This window comes from Nymphaea colorata, chromosome 8 (assembly GCF_008831285.2).
Source record: "Nymphaea colorata isolate Beijing-Zhang1983 chromosome 8, ASM883128v2, whole genome shotgun sequence".
Lineage (NCBI taxonomy): Eukaryota > Viridiplantae > Streptophyta > Magnoliopsida > Nymphaeales > Nymphaeaceae > Nymphaea > Nymphaea colorata.
In genome coordinates, this window is record NC_045145.1 from 16,605,109 (window position 1) to 16,623,907 (window position 18,799).

Below are 18,799 nucleotides of genomic sequence, written 5' to 3' on the forward strand. Positions count from 1 at the left end.
AAATAAGACAGCTTCCTTTCACGAAAATGTGAGATCTATGGAGTCCACGAAGATCTGGTAGCTTCTTCTCATTCCGGATATTCTTCTCACGTGAAATGGACAGGAAAGCGAAACTCTTCAACTACACGAAATTATCTTCCAGTTCCATGTTAGCTTACAAGCAGCTGCGCTCTTTCTATTTCACCATTAAGTGGACTGAGTTTCCCTTCACAATTTTGACTCTCTTTTTTTTTCGTATCTGTTTCTTCTCATCTCTGAAAACAGGTGTTCCAAAATAATCCACAAAGATCATTTTCCAAGTGGTTTCACCCTTACTTCCAAATTCTTCAGGTCATGATATTTTCTTCTAACCCAGTAAAGAAAATGACGATATCCAAATTGAATTTGGAAAAGTCAGACCAATTATTAATAATGCAGTATGTAATTTATCTTGTGCATATATAATTCCTTACCAAAAACTATGCACCAAAGTCCAAGGTGACCTGATTTATCAGAAGGGCATGCAAATCTCCTTAAACATGTTCTTAAGAAGTGAGATAGTGGGTCATAGAAAAGAATGATGGTTAACGGCATACACATATGATAAGGATGCCAGCATCATGATAAGGATCATTTGGAAAGGATCATGGCAAAAATCAAGACTATGGTAAGGACCGTTTGGAAATGATCATGGCAAAAATCAAGACAATGATTATGGAAATAGTTACAACAAAAATTAAGGAACGGTTTTGTTGATAATGAATATCTTGTAACAGCTCTTTAAAATAAAGAGTCATCTCAGCTGTAATGCGTATATAAGAGATTGACATACTTTGTCAATTTTAAGGCCAATGTCGGTAAAGAAAATATGCTCCACGTTAATCTCCTAAGCTTTTTTTTGTTATTGCTTTAGGTTTTTCAACAGGTCACTTGTATAAATTCTTAATAAGAGCTATCGTAGATTAAGGTATCAATATAGACCGAACCATGTTAAAATATTTCTTTTTTTCCTCTGCTTTCTTTTACTAACTTGTCAAAATCAAATTACACGTTGATTGAGTTAACCATGTGCTAAACAAGAAAAGCGTACCCCAAAAGAAAGAAAAGTAAAACAGAGTCTTGTCAAATTATCTAACAAAAATCCACCTCGTGAAATAAATAACTAAGAGCCAATTTGTTAAAAATCCACCTCGTGAAATAAATAACTAAGAGCCAATTTGGTACCATGGAAGAAGAAAAGGGAAGGCCCAGACCATGTAAAAAGTAAAATTAGATATCCCCATTAATTTGATCCATCTTCAGTCTTGATCATGGCTAGGAATGGTATGGCCTGCCATGTGTTGGATGAGAGTGGAGCCTAATCCCAATTTAACAAGCTTTGTTTGCAAAATTTTGTGGTGGAGATAATATTTTAATTGTTTGCAGTTGCGGCGTTGCCCTGGACAGCTGTTTCTGAAGAAGGCTAGCATCTCTTGCGTTTGTCTTTGTTCAAAGTGGCGAATGTTGATTAATGTGACTGTAGAAGACCGTCCATCTTTTCAAACCACATAAATTCTTGTGTGCATGTTTGTGTATTTTATTTTTTTTGACTTCTTTTCCATCTTGAGAGAACGAGAGAACATTGTAATTAACCCTATTCACTTCAACGATCGTAGAGGTTACACATGTATCCAAAGTACGAACAATATGGATGTTTGTTGTCCTAACCATTCTTAGTAGTCCCTATCTTGATAAGAAGAAGGTCATTTTTCTACTTGTATAAGTTTGGGTGCAATACGACAATGCAGGTACGTACAACAGTTTTAGAAAATGAGTATGGGGATGTATATATATATATATATATATATATATATATATAGAGAGAGAGAGAGTGAGAGGGAGAAGAGAAAGAGAGCATGTAAGGGCTAGGCACTTAATTGCTAGATGAATAAGAATAATCTCAGTCTTTGATTTTTTTTTTTAGATCAATAATTAAGATAAAAATAAGGAGAAAAAGAAGATTAGGCATTTTTGTTGTATAGTAGTGGTTCACACTTCTTTTTCTTTTTTTTTTCTTCTCAATCGTTAATTTGAAAAAGATTAAGGGTGGAGATTGTTTCTTAGTCATTTAGCATGTAAGTGTCTAACATGTATACACACATTGTACATTTTTTAAAAAAGAAAAAAGGATTTAATGCATCTTAAATAGCGTCCAATATATATATACTCAAATCCCAGTATCGGTGTCAAAACATGTCCTAATGTGTCCCAATATTGTGTAGCCATGTCGGCATGTCAACACAGATTCTCTGGACCAATCCACAATGTCCATATGACAGTTCTTAATACTATGCTACTAGAGTTACAAACATATATTTTTGAAAATATTGGAAAAATGCTTTATAATATTTTTGTGAGTTACAAACATATATTTAGAAAATATTGGAGAAAATAAATGCTTTATAATATTTTTGTGACGTAGGAGACCCCGACAGTCTATGAAGATCTGGCAGCTTCCCCAAATCCTGATCTTATGAAAGCATGGAGCCTCAAGGTCTACCAACATCTCGTCGCTTCTTCCTCTTCCTGTTCATGCATTCACTGTAGACCTCATTCTCTATAAAGATTGACAACGAACGATTTCCCTGAGCCCTCCCCATACAAGCAAACAAACTCGCTTTCCCTTTTTTCTTGAAATGACACTATAAATTCTCTTAATAGATTGACCTGTCTAGTTAAAGCATAATTTGAACAAGTAATCACTAACTCATTCCGGTCAGTAGCCTTCCTTCCATCTCTTAGAGTTGATGACTGCTTTTGGTGCTTTGGGGTTGTGGCCTTTTTAAGTTTCAACTTGCACATCAGTGTCTTATTTTGCAACACGAGAATTGACGTCACGAAAGTTTAAAATGAGATTTAACCACCTACTAGCCTCTATCCTGATCGTAGCAACGACCTCCTTAGGGATGCGATCACTAACTCGTTAATCAAACTTTGTCGAAAGGAAAGAATATAACATTCTGCATACTTGGAGAACAAGAACTAGCACCCTCTTATTGTGGAGGAGGTCAAAAGCTCATCACCCAGCTCCCACTAACATAATTCATGCAAAACTGTTGGCATAGAATACTTGTTCCTAGAAATTGCCCAATTAAAAGGACGATGAAGAATAGTGTTTTCACGAAATATGAAACCCATAAAACCAAGCAGCAGTTTGACTATCAAGACACTAGGCCCTTTTCAACCATGAATAGCAACTAACTTGGGACTGGTGCAATATGACCTAATTTCTTTTGCTATAATTCTGCAAAGTTTTCAATTTAATCAAGTTGGCACCTGTAAAATTTCCAGTCCACTAAAAGAAATGACAACGCAACTGATATATACTTTTATTAAATATGGGGATTTATGTTATTATTTCCACATAGATCAAGTCACTATATGTGTGTGAGGCGGACAGCTTGGATCATGCATCTGGTCTGCCAAGTACACTTGTAAGCATCCAGTGATTTCAAGATTGCATGTTTCTTGGATTTTTTTGAATTAGACTCTATAACGGTATTGTTTGCTCGATAGGTGTTTGCTTTTGAATTATTCAATTAGAATATGTGAGTATGGATATCACTTACAACGTGGAGTGGAGGAAATGTTCTCTGGAGTTTTTATCCTCACACCAGTTTCCTTCAAACTCGTATCGAAGGAAAAGCGGATCGACCGTCCAACCAAAATACATCAAGCTTTTGTTTCTTGTCAATTACAAAAGAGACACATTGAAAATGCAAGTGATGTTAGATTTGGATATGGCGCTTTCTAGGAGTTGACAAAGCAACAGCCCTTTGTACGATATGAATGGATACCGCCCCGAGATGATCCAAGACTTCCTAAAAGTTTGTGAAAATCCAGCAGCTTCTTCCAATTCTTTTTGAAGTTCATGTATCTTTTCACTACCAAGTGCAAGCTTTTCATCTTTATCGAGCACCGAAATGTTCAATCACTTTCAACTTGGGAGAACTGGAGCCGACACTTTTCGTTTTATCAATTATATTGTTCCTTTATCTGATTATTATACATTATGTTATACAAGAAATGCACTATTGTTAGCTCGACTAAACACATGACATCCACTAACGCATATGTATTTTCTAGCACTTGTGAAGACTTCAGTGCTGGTGAGGCCTTGTCATTGGGATTAGAAACAACAAAACAAAAGAGATTAAAGAACTTAGATTTCAGAAGAGATGGAAGATTAAGTGCTTTTACCAACTTAATAAAAGAACTGATCTAAGTGATTTGCCAGATCATCGCAAAGCGGTGATCGACGCGTATCGCGAAAGACAAATCCGAGTGGACAAATTTCCTGCGCGGTGGAAGGCAAGGATTGAGCCGCGTGGACGATGGCAGCTGTGATTTGGCAAATCGCGGACATCGCCATCGAAGCGTCCATTTTAACCTTTGGATGCTCAACACGTGGCACACTAACATGCTATTTTTCGCATGAACGAAAATTACCCAATGGCAAGGATTTGCCAAACCAACCATAGAGCTCAAAGTTTACAGCTGGCCGATATTGCACGTCATCAGTTAGCTGTTTCGCGAGACGGAACGCTTACACGTGTCCGCAAAGGCTGACGTGAGGTGAGGTCAGTCGGTTCTTGTGGACCCGGGGCACTCAAAGTCTCTGATGCTTTCAGATCCACATACCGGGCCCGGACCCGGTGCTGGGTCCCACTATCTCTGATGACGTGGACACAGAGTGCGCTGGAATCCACGCGCTGTGGGGACCACTCAAAATCTTTTTTGAGTCACGTGAGGCCCAGGTCCTCTCGCTCGCCCCGTTTATGGAAACGTTCCTGCCAGCAAGAGCGACCGACGTGGTCCCCACCATCCGCCCAGTTACCACAATGCCCTCCAAACTTTTGGATGTTCACCATTTTGGTCGTTTCACTTATGTCCCCCCGTAAAGTTTGGAAAACGAGGGTCTATGCACTTGTGAGGCAAGTTTTTTGGTTTTGGAAGACGGATCTCAATCCGGTTGGCCCGGTTCAAAACCATGAACGACATTTCAACCTCTACTTATCAATATCAACTCGTCTCTCAATCTTATCTTCAAAAGGTACACGACCAAGATTAGCTAATAACTAATGGAAAATTTGTTGGTATTGTTTCATGTATCTGTCTCAAATATTAGAACATGTAATACTACAACACAAACACAGCGCTCCAAATGGTTTCCAAAAGACCAATCGTCATCCAAAGGAATGGTGTTTATGTTCCTCAATGTTTCGCTAACGAATCATGGCTTTTGAGTCCTCAAATGCGCACAACAAGATCATTGTTAAGAGTTCTTAGCACCATAAGCCACAATGTTCAGTTAGGTATTGGGTATGGCTTCAAATTCAGATCGAAGGCTAAGTCTAGTCATAACTCTCAGGCGCCTTGGCCGTATCCAATTACTGGATCATGGACCCACGCAAATCTTATCCGACCCTATTTTCGACTTGGTTGCAACCTAATGAAGCCAAACCGCACCTTGTGCCCTCGAGAATTGAGCCTATGCATGCCTGGGGATCGCCAACTCCACCCTTTTTACTTCAATCATGGAGGTGGATTTTGCCCATTAGGTATGACTTTGCCCACTGCGTAAAAAAGCGGTTCGACCCAATCCCTTTGAATGTAAACATATGAGTCATCCTCCTAAGATCACCAACTGACAAATTCAGGTCACTTTTATTCTGTCTCCCCACAAACTATTTGTTAACGCACTAACTAAAACTAAAACCCCCTCCAGCCGCTATATAAGCATCACTCTGGTCAGACTTCTCTATGCAATTAGGATCTCTTTCACCATTTCCCCTTGTTTCTGCTTCTCTTTCAAACCCTGGAGGCTTGAGTAAGGGGAGGGAAACATGTGTGCCATGGTGGTAGAGTTAACTTACAATTGCCTACCATTCTTTCTGCTATGTGTTATCTTGCTGTTCCTCTTAAGGATGTTCTGCAACAAAGTGAACCGTGTGAGCTCAAGGCTCCCTCCTGGGTCCATGGGGCTCCCTTATGTGGGTGAAACCCTTCAGCTGTACTCAAAGGATCCTAGCATCTTCTTTGCAACTCGTCAGAAGAGGTGGGTCTTCCATGCTCCTTTCTTGAATCGCTTGCTGATCTCTCTCCCTTTCTCTTTTCTCTCTCGCTCCGGCAGTCGTTTTCGTTCTTTCTTTCATTTTTTCGCCTTTTCTCCTGAGTTCTCGTGTGAGATGCGATGAGAAGATCACTTATGTTTTTAATCATCACATGGGAAAATGGTTCTCTTTGGCGTCGGCGGAGCAAGAAAACAAACATGACTAGCAGGCATGAATCCACCGTAGGAAAGGAGAAAATAACCGGAGAACAGCACCAGCCACCAGCAGTGGCAAAACAGGGTAGGGGAGTGCTCGAGAACCTTCACGATGGTTTCTGTTGTTTCCCTACTTTTGTTTCAATTTGCAATAGGAAGCCAAAGTCGAGAACAAGTCTGTTCACGATTAGGTGCGAAATATGGAGAATCTTATATTTCTTCTGTCAATGCTGCCTTTGTACGAGATTGGAACCTTATGATGTTGTTAGAAACCGAAACTACAAGTTGTTTATCTCTTTACGATTTTCTGAAGATACGAGAGTCAAGTGATCCTTTTACTCGTTTATTATATTCGTAATGCAGGCAAAGAACGTCTGATATGAGAACGGGTGTCGCTTAATGGGCCCTTTTCTTTCATGATAGTAGTTATATCCCATTACCTATGAAAAAGACTTTTAACTAAAGTATACAGACATTATTGCATGAAAACCACTAGCACATAAATATATTTAGGTAAGAGAAGGTTGATAAGTATATTTAGATTGGTTTTAGTAAATTCATATTTTTGTGCCAGGAACCGGCTATGGTGTTTCATATTTGGGGTTATTAATTGCAGGTACGGGGAGATATTCAAGACCCATGTGCTGGGGTGCCCGTGCGTGGTATTGGCGAGCCCACAGGCCGCTAAATTCGTGCTGGTGAGTCATGCAGAGCTCTTCAAGCCCACGTACCCGCGCACCAAGATGGCCCTGATCGGACCTTCTGCCTTGTTCTTCCACGACGGCAGCTACCACATGCGGCTAAGGAAGCTGGTGCAGGGTCCCCTGCAGCCCGACGCCCTCCGCTCTCTCCTGCGCGATGTCGAAGCCATCGCAGACCGAGCGGTAGACACTTGGTCCCATGGCACGGTGGTGAACACCTTCGCAGAGATGAAGAAGGTGAAATCTCTCTCTCTCATGGAAGAACCAAACAGATGCATATCACAAAAGCAGGCTCGAGTTTGAAAAAAAAATCACTTGTCCTTTTCTTTTTAACTTAAACGGAACTGGAAAGTCAGACACGGGTCTGTTTTTGTTGTTCATTCAAAAGTGGACGTGTTTTTGTTTGATATTGTTCTGAGAGTATATCTGATACTGGCGTTAGGAAGCCCGTTTTGGGATCTATAAGCCATACTTGATTTGTTCTCCACATGCTTGCATTTAAGCAGGTTGCTTCTTCCAAGAGAAAAATTTCCCTTCGTGGTATCATTCGGCATCTGAGATTTGAGATTAGAGGCCAAAAAAAATATGGTCCCTTTTACGGAGAGAGAAAGAGAGAGAGAGATGTGTATGTAGAATTGTTTGACTGACAAGTGGTGGTGCTTCTTTTTTCTTTCTCTTGCTATTTTTTGGTGCAGTATGCATTTGATGTGGGGATTATTTCCATTATTGGAAGATTGGATGATGAACGCAAGGAGGAACTGAAAAGAAATTACTGCGTGGTGGACAAGGGATACAACTCTTTCTTCAACCGCATTCCAGGCACATCATATCACAAGGCCATCCTGGTATGGGCAGCTTGGCTTCGTCGGTCTTTTGAAAATGACCATTCCACGCAAATAATATTAAAAGAAAGCTTTTAATATATATTCTCTCTGTTTTACTTAAGAGGAGGCCAGTCTTTTGGCTGATCTGATGTTCGTCGTGGCAGCCTGTGATATCATCATTTATTTCGATTTTTTTAGATGCCGATATAAGGCCAGGAGGAAAACCAATATTCGGGAAACAGCTTTTGTTTTGAAAAATATGCGCAAATTAATCTTCTTGGTACATGAACTAGTTAAAAGCCTCTTTTTCCTTTAATTTCTTCATCATTGTCATGTATTCTTCTTAAATCTTTTTTGGTATGTTGATTTTCACAGTCCCAAGATTTGCTCAGAAAACCAACGTTCTAAAATGGCATGCAGTTTTCTCTTTGAGATCTGCACTTTACCTCCGATGCACAAGATACATCCTTCTTAATTGTTATCACTATCTGAGGTGCTCCTTTTTTGGTTATTTGGATTGCTGTTTTGTTCTAAAGGCAAGAAGAAGACTGGGGATGATATTGAGCAAGCTAATCGAAGAGAGAAAAATGAAAGGAGAAGTGAGGGATGATCTCCTGGGCAACTTAATGAACTACAAAGCTCCAAATGGGGAGAGCCTCAGCGTGGAAGAGATTGCCGATAATGTCATTGGGGTTCTTTTTGCTGCCCAAGATACCACAGCTAGTGCACTGACATGGCTCCTCAAGTACCTATATGAAAACCCTAAAATTCAAGATTTCGTACGTGTAAGGACTCATGCCGGCCCAGTACCGTTCCATGGCGTTTGAACTTTGAACTTCTTCTTCTTCTTGTTCTTCTTGTCTTTTGTTGATTATGATGGTAGCGGCTGTACTCATCCTCCTCCCTACCTGCAGGCTGAGCAGATGGCCATACATGAGGAGAATGATAGAGGGAAGAAAGGCTTGACATGGGCACAGACCAAGAATATGCCTTTCACTTCAAGGGTATGCATGCTCATGATCTTTGTTTCCATCGCCCCACAAACATAGCCAGTGTTGCACTTCCATGCATGATCTAGTAAGGTTTTGGTCAAGTATGTCATGCAGCCACATGTACATGTCATGTCCTTTATTTCCGTTTAATGTGAGGCTTTGACATCTCTCTCTCTCTCTCTCTCTCTCTCTCTCTCTCTCTCTCTCTCTATATATATATATATATATATATATATATATATATATATATATATATATATATATATATATATATATATATATATATATATATATATATATTATATCTTAATTCTCAAAATCATTTCAAGGGCATGCGTCATTTTTCCTCGTTTTCCAACCCACATGCATGCTCATGAATGCATATGTGTGACTAGCACTTTGCCACGTAGCCACATGCATCCTACATATTCTGCCGTGATGCATGTAGGAAAATATATATCATATCATAGTGATAAGTTGGTGTGAAAAATAATGACTACAGGTGATTATGGAGACATTGAGGAAGGCTAGCATTTTGTCCTTCACATACAGGGAAGCAGTACTAGATGTGGAGTACAAAGGTCTGATCACTGTACATATTGCTCAAAATTGAACGAAATCATAATAAGCACAGCCAAGGAAAATGCTCATCTTGTTTATTATGCATCAATAGGCTACCTCATACCCAAAGGCTGGAAGGTACTGCCCTTATTCAGAAACATACACCACAACCCTGAATTCTTTCCTGATCCACAGAAGTTTGATCCTTCAAGATTTGAGGTATGTAACATATATATATATATATATATATAATCCAACATATATGTGTATTGGTAATTGATGAACCAACAATACCTAATAGTAGAGTACTAATAATAGTACAATCGCATATAATTCATGTGAGAACAGTAGGTATAAAGTACTCTCTTCTTGGAGAATGGACCTATAACTTTTCTAATTGCGGGCCTATTAGGCTAGTATTCCTCTTTGTCTTGCCCATGTGATCAGTGCCATGTTACATATGTGTTGACTCTAGCAACAATGATTTCCATTATCTATCAGATGATTTTGTCAGCCTATAATCTTAGGTCACGGAGGGGTCATATTTTATGAGGAATGATCACGCGTTAAAAGGTGTTTAGTCCGCAAGAACCATTAAACAATTCACAGCCTACACCTTGTTTTCATTTGCACAGCGTCGTGGAACTTTCTCGTGCATGAGATGAGACAATGGATCACAAAAAAGTTTGTTCAAAAATTGAGGATTTGTGAACAAAACCGCTAATGCCTGCATCAAATGAGTACGGAACTCTTGGTAATTATTTTTTAAATGGACTACAACGTTGCATCATCTCACCTAAATATAAAGGCCAAAAAGCAAGCGAGGTGCATCAAATGAATATGGATTTCTTGGTAATTATTTTTTAAGTGGACTAACAACATGTAGGTTTATGCTTGTTGTCGCAAGAAAAGTAATCCATTTCCTTCTTGTGTGTGCATGTGTTAGGTGGCACCAAAGCCCAACACCTTCATGCCATTCGGTAACGGAGTCCATTCCTGTCCAGGCAGTGAGCTTGCCAAGCTTGAGATGCTCGTGCTTGTCCACCATCTTGTGACCAAATACAGGTGAGCGTGCCCAGACACATAAACTCGAACAAGCTCACACAAACACACCTGAAATTAGTTCCACATGTGCACAAACATGCAATGAAATTCATTAATACACAGGGCTTGTGTGGGCAATGGCCCCACAGATCCATACAACTTGCTTAGCTATATTTTCAACATATTGGTTCTTCTTAAAGATCTAAAATTTGAAGTACTAGCACCCTTGTGGCAGATATTTCTAGCTCCGCCAATCATGCATGTGTTCACGTGCCCACCTACAAAAACACTTGTGCTCGTATTCGAAGAGCATGGAAATTTAAACTTCATCCAAAAGCAAGCCTTATTGAACTTTCTAACCAATATACTCCTCTCAAGTACTGAATCATTTGATGAGCCCCTTTTTGAAATGTAATGGGAAAATAAGTCACGTTCAAAATGCAGAGTGGTAGTACTGGGTTGTCCGGGGCTTTGATTCAGGGTTCTCACCTCAATTATCAAGTTCAAAGTGCATGTGGGGCAGGACGAGTGATGGAGACCTGATTCAGGTTCTTTAACTCAACTCAATATTCGAATCGTGCCATGTGCTGGAATTCAACAAGTGGCAGAAGAGAGTTGGTCGCATATCCAATCACCTCCCTGCAATGTCTCCTTGACAACAGTCCTGGTGCTCATGGCAGAAGCTTTAGCAGAAAAAGAGCTGGGCAGCTGTGCCTCGCCGATTGGTCATGAAGTTTCAAGAATAGTACTGCTACATATTAATGGCTCCGACCGCCTCTGGCTTTGCTTGCATTATTCACTGAGCCTACCCGTGAACTGCTGAGCAGGCCCCACCTGCTTGCACTGGTGTTTGCTAGGGATGTAAACTGAGTGGGTAAGATCAAACAGTTACCAGCCCAAATTCATTTGTCTGAAACCATGCAAAATGGATTCGAATCAAAATTGAACTTGGAGACAGCATGTGGTAAACCGGACGGACAACTACCAACCCCCACGAGAAAGATCAGTGGGAAGGTATACAAAGTGCGGTAACTAAAGATTTTCAAAACTTTTGCAGGTGGGAGGTGGTGGGATCGGATAATGAGGTGGAGTATGGACCCTTCCCTGTTCCCAGGCGCGGTCTTCCAGCCAAGTTTTGGAAGGCTCACCATGGCTGAAAGCCTAACAGCATGCTTCGATCTGTTTATGCGGAAGTGCCTTCTTCTCTCCTTTTGTGGTGTTAAAAACAGCTCAAAAGTCGATGGAGCTGAAAATCATTCTCAATTGAATTGAAATTATGTTGCTATTATGTATGGTAGTCTTCTTAATTATAAGGACGTCTATATATTTGCATATATAGATATAAGAAAAAAATCAAGAACCACATGTTGTGTACAAAAAAGAGCAATCGGATAACGACGGACCTCGTAAAGAAAAATAACCAGATTCTTCCATCGGTAGCTTAAAGCCAGCCACAGACATGCTGCCAACACAAGTCATGATGATTAATGAACAACGAAGCCTCGACTTGAATTAGCTTTCCTTCTATGAGCTACCACCTCTGCAGGTTAAAGAAAGTTGAGTGTTTGGCTTCCACGGATTTAGTGATTCAGTGAACGGCGCCGATAAGCAATAATCTTACGAGATTCTGACTACGACCTTGTGAGTGGCAAAACTCTGGATCAGATGTGATCATCGGTTTGCCACATCTCCTCAACTTCTTGTTTACGGACTAGTCAGCGAAATACAACCCGTACATAGAACATTCGGTTATCATTGCGGACTAGAAGACAAGTATAGGCTATAACTGATTGTTACGATGGAAGGATACTAGTACCAATTCCGATAAAATTAAACATGTAAGCCGTCACACAGTTTAACGAAAATGAAAAGAAAATCCAGATACTAAGTTCGTATGTGAACCACCTCTCAAGCCATGAAAATATCATTATGCAACACCTTAACGGCCGCAGAAACTACAACAACCAAAAGTTCAACCTCCAAGAGGACTTGTTACAGATGTTCTCCATCATAATTTTGAAAGGAAATGTTATTCACGCTTCTACCATCTGTTCCAAATTCAACTCTCTCTGACAAATGAAGATCACTGTAGAGTCTGTGGCATCTGTTTGGCACCATCCAATGCTATCAATTTCACCATTATGAAAATTATGGGAAATAGTACAAATTTTACACACTCAATGAACTCCTGGAAACATTTAATAAGCTTGAACAGCATACATTGACACGCAGAAAATCTGCTTTTATTTTAACAGCTGACCCTCCAAAAGACTCTGAACCCAGATTTCTACAGCCCAAGCTCTTAATTTGCTTACCAAGCCCAACAGATCCAGTCCCTGGTAAGCAGATTAGACGTGTCATACCTCCCCCACATGGGAAAATTTAATCTTCATCCAGATGTGATGTTGATGTATATTTATAGATTGTAGCTAAAATTCTCTCCTTGTCCCTTGTTGGAAATGCTTCCACCAAGTTGCCACCCTTGTAGAAGTGAAACAGAGGAACTGCCTGGACATGCAAAACTTATGATGAAATTTGTAGCAATAGCAGGTCCATATGCTACAAGATCAAAGTTTCTTGCAACCAATTACAGCAAAAGAAAGAAACAGATGACCTGATAGGAGCCTTTCTTTTCAAGTTATTAAAACTAGCATATTCTTTTAATTAAACAACAGCAAAGGATCATGAATGAAGATATGTTCTGTTAAAAACATCAAATTTGTAAGCCACATTAATAGCTGCACAAACTTTCTCTTACGAGTTAGGACTAGTCCCAAGCTCACTGGATCCAACTTTGCTTATCTGATAAACATGGTCTCATAACCAATTCCTTCAACAACAACAAGGACTAACCAATCAGAACTTCATTATGTACTCTACAAGGTTAATAAGCTTGAAAAGATTGTAGAAAACCTTGACCAAATTAGAATAGCTTTTGCTAACCTTTCTATTGTTCAGCAAGGATGTGAACGGCATATTTTAGTGAAAGTGATGCAACCATTTTGAGTGGCTTTGTGTTGTTGGTAGTGACATCTAGCAAGATGAGATTCACAAACCAAATGACAAAGACAAATAACATGAAGAAGGAACAGGAAAGGATGGTTAATCAGTTAGGAGCAAAGGAAAATACTTCGACCAAACTTAATTGATCCATGAAAGGTACATCCTCATTACATAATATTGAAAGCATTTCAAGGTCAGAAACAATATTGGATCATATATTTGAAGTGTGAAACATCCTTCAAAGAACTGAAAAACCTACTTTAAGGTTTAATTGTTTCAGTCAGACAATCCAACATGAAATAAAAAGCTATCAGCACAACGTATTTCTTCCATTTCATCCACATCGTCACAAAAACTGCAACTTGGTGAATGACATCCTTCGCTAGCTTGGAAAAAAGGAAAATTGTATTTAAGAAAAGAGGGACTGAGAACAAGTTTCTTAGCTAGGAGGAAATAAAATGAAATGTGGGATCATGAAAAAGGATGGGAAAAAGAAAGAAAAGAAAGAAGGTAATACAATTTTCTATTGGCGTTATAAGTAGGCAGACTTAATATTCTTTTCCTTCTTCAGAAGTTCCATGTTCTTGTGTAATTATGAACGTCCCTGAAGTCACATGCATAGCAGCAGCAGGGTGATTCCTGTTGACTAAGCTGTCAGAGTATCATTACCAAATATATCATGTTTATAACAGAATCCCATTAGTTGGTGTTCTACATAAAGTCGTAGTGGTCTCTTACTATGTTCTGCAAGTGGAAGTCAATTACTCCTGATTCATAGCAAAATCAGCAAAATTAATTCACACACTCCCAGACAAAAATAAGCTTGTTTGAATAGATTCCTGTTTTCTGTTTCCAAAAGAACAGGACAGAATATCAGCACAGGTTAATGTGCAATTATCTGGACACCAGTCTTGGTCAGTTGCAGGGTAAACTGAGGAGGGAGAAGAAAAAGATACAAAAGAAAGACAGTTTAAAAAGTAATCAGTTGCAAAAATTACAGTGAAGGAACTAGGACAAGTGAAAATAAAAGTGTATGCAACTAACAGGGAAACCATTGCTACTATAGGTATCACATGCCAGTACCAAAATGCCTGACATCTTTAATCAAGAATTTGTTTTCTAAGAGACTAAGACAACATACCCTGATCTTAAGTCGTTCAGCAACCTCTGATTCCTCATCATACTCATCAATAACCTGCATGAATTTACGAAAGCAAAAACTTCTTATTCCCTTCAAACGAGTGCCGAGTGCCGTAAAAACTTGTAATTTGTAATATGGACAGGGTTTTCTGGAAATGTACTAAGCTCAGGATGGTTGCTAACCTAGCAATGTTACTCATATCCTCTACACAGAATGGATGTAGACCAAGTTTTGAGGAGGTTCAACTACAGATTGATATAAAAAGTAACTCAAAATCTAGAAAATCCAACTTAACTATACTGAGACCATCTAACTTCATTAATCTGGACAAAAGATATCAAAGAAGGCAAATGACAGCATGTTCTGCCTGTAAGTAAGGACAAAATTTCGACTTGGGCATATACATGAACTACAGGAGTGAGGGTCCCTTTAACCAAATCATGCAACTTATGTCATTTCTTATGACAAATTTGACACTTCAGAATATTTATAAGGTCACTCTAATTCCTATTCGTATGCAAGCATTTGGAAGATATGCACGGTTCCATGAACCTGCCCCAAATAATGGGCCAGATTCATGGAACACTAGATCGTTCTATTAGCCAAACAACCCCAAAAGTTTACTAGATCCAAAAGGCTTGCTGTTACAGGGCGAAGGAAAGAAAACTTGAGATAAGAGAGCCAAATATGGTTCAGATGAATAAGAATAGGCCATTACATTCTATATGTTTATAAATATACATGGCCCAGGCGGGGCATCACATAGAATGTAAAAGTTTGTCTAACAGCCCCTTGGACATCACTTACATTATGCTTCAAAAAGATAACTGAATCATCTCTGCCTCCAGACCCTTTACATAGTTTTGAGAACCCCTGTTCTATGTACTTGCAGCTTCCGCATGATGTTCGGTAGAAATCAACAACAACAAGAGAATCAGTAGCTTTTGCCTTCTCTAATATTCTAGAAAACTCTGCATCTGTCTTGAATTCTCTCACACATTCAACAGGGCAAATACTATCATCTTCATCTACTTCACATGGTTCCATTTTATTTAAATCTTTCAGTCCTTCATAACCTCCACCATGGAATGAACAATTGCTTAGCATTTTCAGTTTCTTGCTATCTCTGAGAGGGAAAACAGTGGATGTGCTTAACAATAAAATTTTAGTTCGTCTCCTGCTTCCTTCATCAAGCCAACAAGTTCTTGCATGACTGAACCTTGAATAGTGCAATTGAACAGAAGCCTTTGCAAAGGCAAATGGCTCTTGAGAATAAACCAGACCTTGCCTTTGCATCTTTCAATGCCGATCCAGAAAATGTCAAAGAAAAGGGTGTTAATTTTGTAAAACATGTAGCTGCTGTCAAAGAAGGAAAAAGATGCAATTAATTAATGCCTCTTTTCAGAAGAAAAATACCCACTTGCCAATGAGAGGGAATGCCCTTCGGTTTCATTCCCACATTGTGTTATTTAGTTTTTCCTGCTAATGTAAGACATCATCTAATCACCCTCGTATGAAATACATAGATAAGTATATAGATAACAAGAAGATCACGAAAGGAAGAATCCCTACATGGGAAGAATCTAGAAATGTCTAGGTGCTAAATGGTGGAATTGTCTGCAGATTATAATCTAGAGAAGTAAAGGGCCTAAAAGATTTATGAGCCCATAAGGTTCAAATAACTGAAACTAAGATGATGAAAATATAACAATTTCAAGTATCCATATGTTTAGAAGGTGCATTAAAGTGTAAAGTCCCGCAACAAAATAAATAGCATCTCACACGTCCATGCAATTAATTTATTCATACACCTCCTGTTGTCAAACTGACTGCCCTCATCTCTCATATGGTGACACCCAGCACAAAAATGTATTTCTTATGTCCTATTCATCTAAAATGTTGTTTGCACATGTTCATCTCCAAGTTTAAATTAGAATGAAAAGAGAATTATGTGTATAATCCTATTTACTTGCGTCTTTCATGCTGTCTTCATTTTAGAAGTTTTGAATGCATTGTCTGTCCGACATTTTTTCTGCTCGTTGATGAGGATTTATCATACTACTACTAAGTGTAGGATCATATGCGTTACTACAAAGTCATTAAGTCTATCGAAGTTAAAAAAGATGCCATTAGTTAAACGTGATGTTGGTTTTTGGTTCGTAAGCATTCTCAATCTACCACCGTTTTGTAAAATGCATTGTTACACTTAATTCTAGGCCCCAACAGATTTCTTGCTCTTGACGGAATTTGATGGTGGAACTCCCAGTCAAATAAAGAAAAGGCTATTAATTTACATGCCATTGAATCTATTAAGCTAGTCCTTATTCCTAAGTAGTACGCTTATATCGTTGATCACAGAATTCTGGATCATCCTCCGCTTGTCAAAACTTCAAGACACATTTATTCCCATCAAATTGTTGGACCAGCTAACTAAGGCTTGATCTGTTATTGCTGAAACTATAGAAAATTGGGGTACCTCTTTGATTCCACTCACCAATATCCACTCTTAAAAGGACACTTAAAGTCTTAAACCAAAGACTAAAAGAAACTTAGAACAGGGGAGAATGAAAAACCTTCCTTTCTTATATCTTCTTTCATCTTCAGTTCACCATTCATATAAACACATCCAGAATTTGACATACACACACTCTCAGAGAGAGAGAGAGAGAGAGAGAGAGAGAGAGATTTCCCTGCTTAAAAATATAAAAAAAAAACAGAAAGGTAGACTAATCTCCTGCCCATTCTCGAATAAGCAAATTCTAAAACATGTATATAGAAAGTTGCAGTCAACAACAACACAAAACTTCATAGGAGATGAATAGGTATATAAGCTTCTGAGTAGTAAATCAACGGTAGCATGCAGAGAGAGAGAGAGAGAGAGAGAGATTCGGGAAAGAATAGAGGCTGAGAAGAATGAGAAATCGCTGAAGCAAAAGAAGGTACCAGGTACCAGAAGCTCATTCACCTCCTCACATTCGAGTCACAGAAGGCGCGGACGTGGCCATCGCTGGTCGCCTATGATTTTCTTGAGGATAATTGTAGCAGTCAAGTGAAGTGCATCCTCTCGAAAGCAGAACAAAAAGGCGGCAAAAGAAAGAGGCACAAATACAGGTAAGACGGGAAAATCAAGCCCCTACTTAGATATGCCGCCAATGCCACAAAAACGGCCCCATTATGTTAACTGTGTGAACGTGGAAGCAAACGATTGGCGAATTTGTTTTCTTCAGACAAGAAACGTTCTGCGGCTGTTGCCGTTGGTTCGGTGGTCAAACACTTTTTCTTGTAATCCAAAATAAAGCAAACAACAGATCACTATTAACTGAAGATTTCAAAGCCACGGGAGGGCTCAAAATTTATGGATTAAAGATCGGACCACCTTGGCGTCAAACGCAACCTTAAATTTTCACTTTAAGTTGAAATCGGAACGAAAATTTCAGTTTTAGTTTTCCTTTGATAATATAGAGTTTTGATTCAAAAATTAAAAATAAAGAGAATTAAAATTTTAGATTTCATGAATTGAAGTTGTCATCTCTTGTGCCCCAAAGAGAGATGAAAAGGGTCCAGAATTATGGAATGACAATTCCGCCACCGTAGATGGCATCATGATTCTAGAATTTTGATTCTGGAATGACTCCATAATTCTAGAATCATAATTTCTTTGTTTGATAATGTAATTCTCATTTTTAGATAATGAGAACCATGATTCTAGAATTTTATTGATTCTAAGTGAATCAAACGCCCTTTAAGACTATCTTTTAGCTTTGGGGAAAACTGTTTTGTTTATAAAATTTCATTAGCTTCTTTCAATTATTTGTGAAAAGATCAACCAGATGCACTTTTACATAAACTCCTCTCATTCTGCTCCGGTCCAACCAACCATTTAGCTATTTTCTTTATAAGTCTCATAAGATTCTTCACAATTTGCTATATATTATTATACCTTAGGTCATTACAATCTATTTTCTTTAAGACACACTCATTAGTGTATGTAGCACTCTAAGTTCGAATGTTAAATCAGCTCTGATACCACTCTAACAACCTAATCTATTTTCACTCCAAGTTCAGCACCCCACCCCCCAAAGTCTAGTGAATTTTTCAAAAAAAATAAAAACCAGAATAATCAATAATGTAATTCTCATTTTTAAATAATGAGAACCATGATTCTAGAATTTTATTGATTCAAAGTGAATCAAACGCCCTTTAAGACTATCTTTTAGCTTTGGGGAAAACTGTTTTATTTATAAAAT

At 38.7% G+C, this 18,799-nt stretch overlaps 2 protein-coding genes across 13 annotated transcripts; one reads left to right on the top strand and one right to left on the bottom strand.

Annotated features, from left to right (window-relative positions):
- Positions 1 to 5,768: 5,768 nt before the first annotated feature.
- On the top strand, positions 5,769 to 11,696 carry LOC116258598 (abscisic acid 8'-hydroxylase 3). The gene is made up of 9 exons (XM_031635805.2): positions 5,769 to 6,076; positions 6,903 to 7,224; positions 7,683 to 7,832; positions 8,348 to 8,596; positions 8,726 to 8,815; positions 9,306 to 9,384; positions 9,477 to 9,583; positions 10,311 to 10,429; positions 11,466 to 11,696. Exons 1-9 carry the CDS (start codon positions 5,865 to 5,867, stop codon positions 11,563 to 11,565), a joined length of 1,428 nt encoding a protein of 475 aa, XP_031491665.1. The 5' UTR covers positions 5,769 to 5,864; the 3' UTR covers positions 11,566 to 11,696.
- Positions 11,697 to 12,297: 601 nt separating this feature from the next.
- On the bottom strand, positions 12,298 to 17,653 carry LOC116258599 (thioredoxin-like 4, chloroplastic). Of its 12 annotated transcripts, none has more exons than XM_031635807.2 (5): positions 17,496 to 17,583; positions 15,973 to 16,031; positions 15,360 to 15,848; positions 14,553 to 14,606; positions 12,298 to 12,916 (listed from the first exon to the last, which is right to left on the bottom strand). In XM_031635807.2, exons 2-5 carry the CDS (start codon positions 16,003 to 16,005, stop codon positions 12,791 to 12,793), a joined length of 702 nt encoding a protein of 233 aa, XP_031491667.1. In that variant the 5' UTR covers positions 16,006 to 16,031; positions 17,496 to 17,583; the 3' UTR covers positions 12,298 to 12,790. The 12 variants fall into 12 exon arrangements, with proteins under 12 accessions (XP_031491667.1, XP_031491666.1, XP_031491668.1 ...); XM_031635806.2 differs by having other exon boundaries at positions 15,973 to 16,034; positions 17,496 to 17,552; XM_031635808.2 differs by having other exon boundaries at positions 17,518 to 17,534.
- Positions 17,654 to 18,799: the final 1,146 nt, after the last annotated feature.

What these genes read in the sequence shown, in the direction of transcription:
- LOC116258598 (XM_031635805.2), top strand. Translation starts at nt 5,865, where the DNA reads ATGTGTGCCATGGTGGTAGAGTTAACTTACAATTGCCTACCATTCTTT. An exon ending in CATATCACAAGGCCATCCTG is followed by an intron (nt 7,833 to 8,347) that starts GTATGGGCAGCT and finishes TTTGTTCTAAAG; the next exon opens with GCAAGAAGAAGACTGGGGAT. An exon ending in TTGATCCTTCAAGATTTGAG is followed by an intron (nt 9,584 to 10,310) that starts GTATGTAACATA and finishes TGCATGTGTTAG; the next exon opens with GTGGCACCAAAGCCCAACAC.
- LOC116258599 (XM_031635807.2), bottom strand. Translation starts at nt 16,005, where the DNA reads ATGAAACCGAAGGGCATTCCCTCTCATTGGCAA. An exon ending in TTATCTTTTTGAAGCATAAT is followed by an intron (nt 14,607 to 15,359) that starts GTAAGTGATGTC and finishes AAATTCATGCAG; the next exon opens with GTTATTGATGAGTATGATGA. An exon ending in CTGAACGACTTAAGATCAGG is followed by an intron (nt 12,917 to 14,552) that starts GTATGTTGTCTT and finishes TTGCATGTCCAG; the next exon opens with GCAGTTCCTCTGTTTCACTT.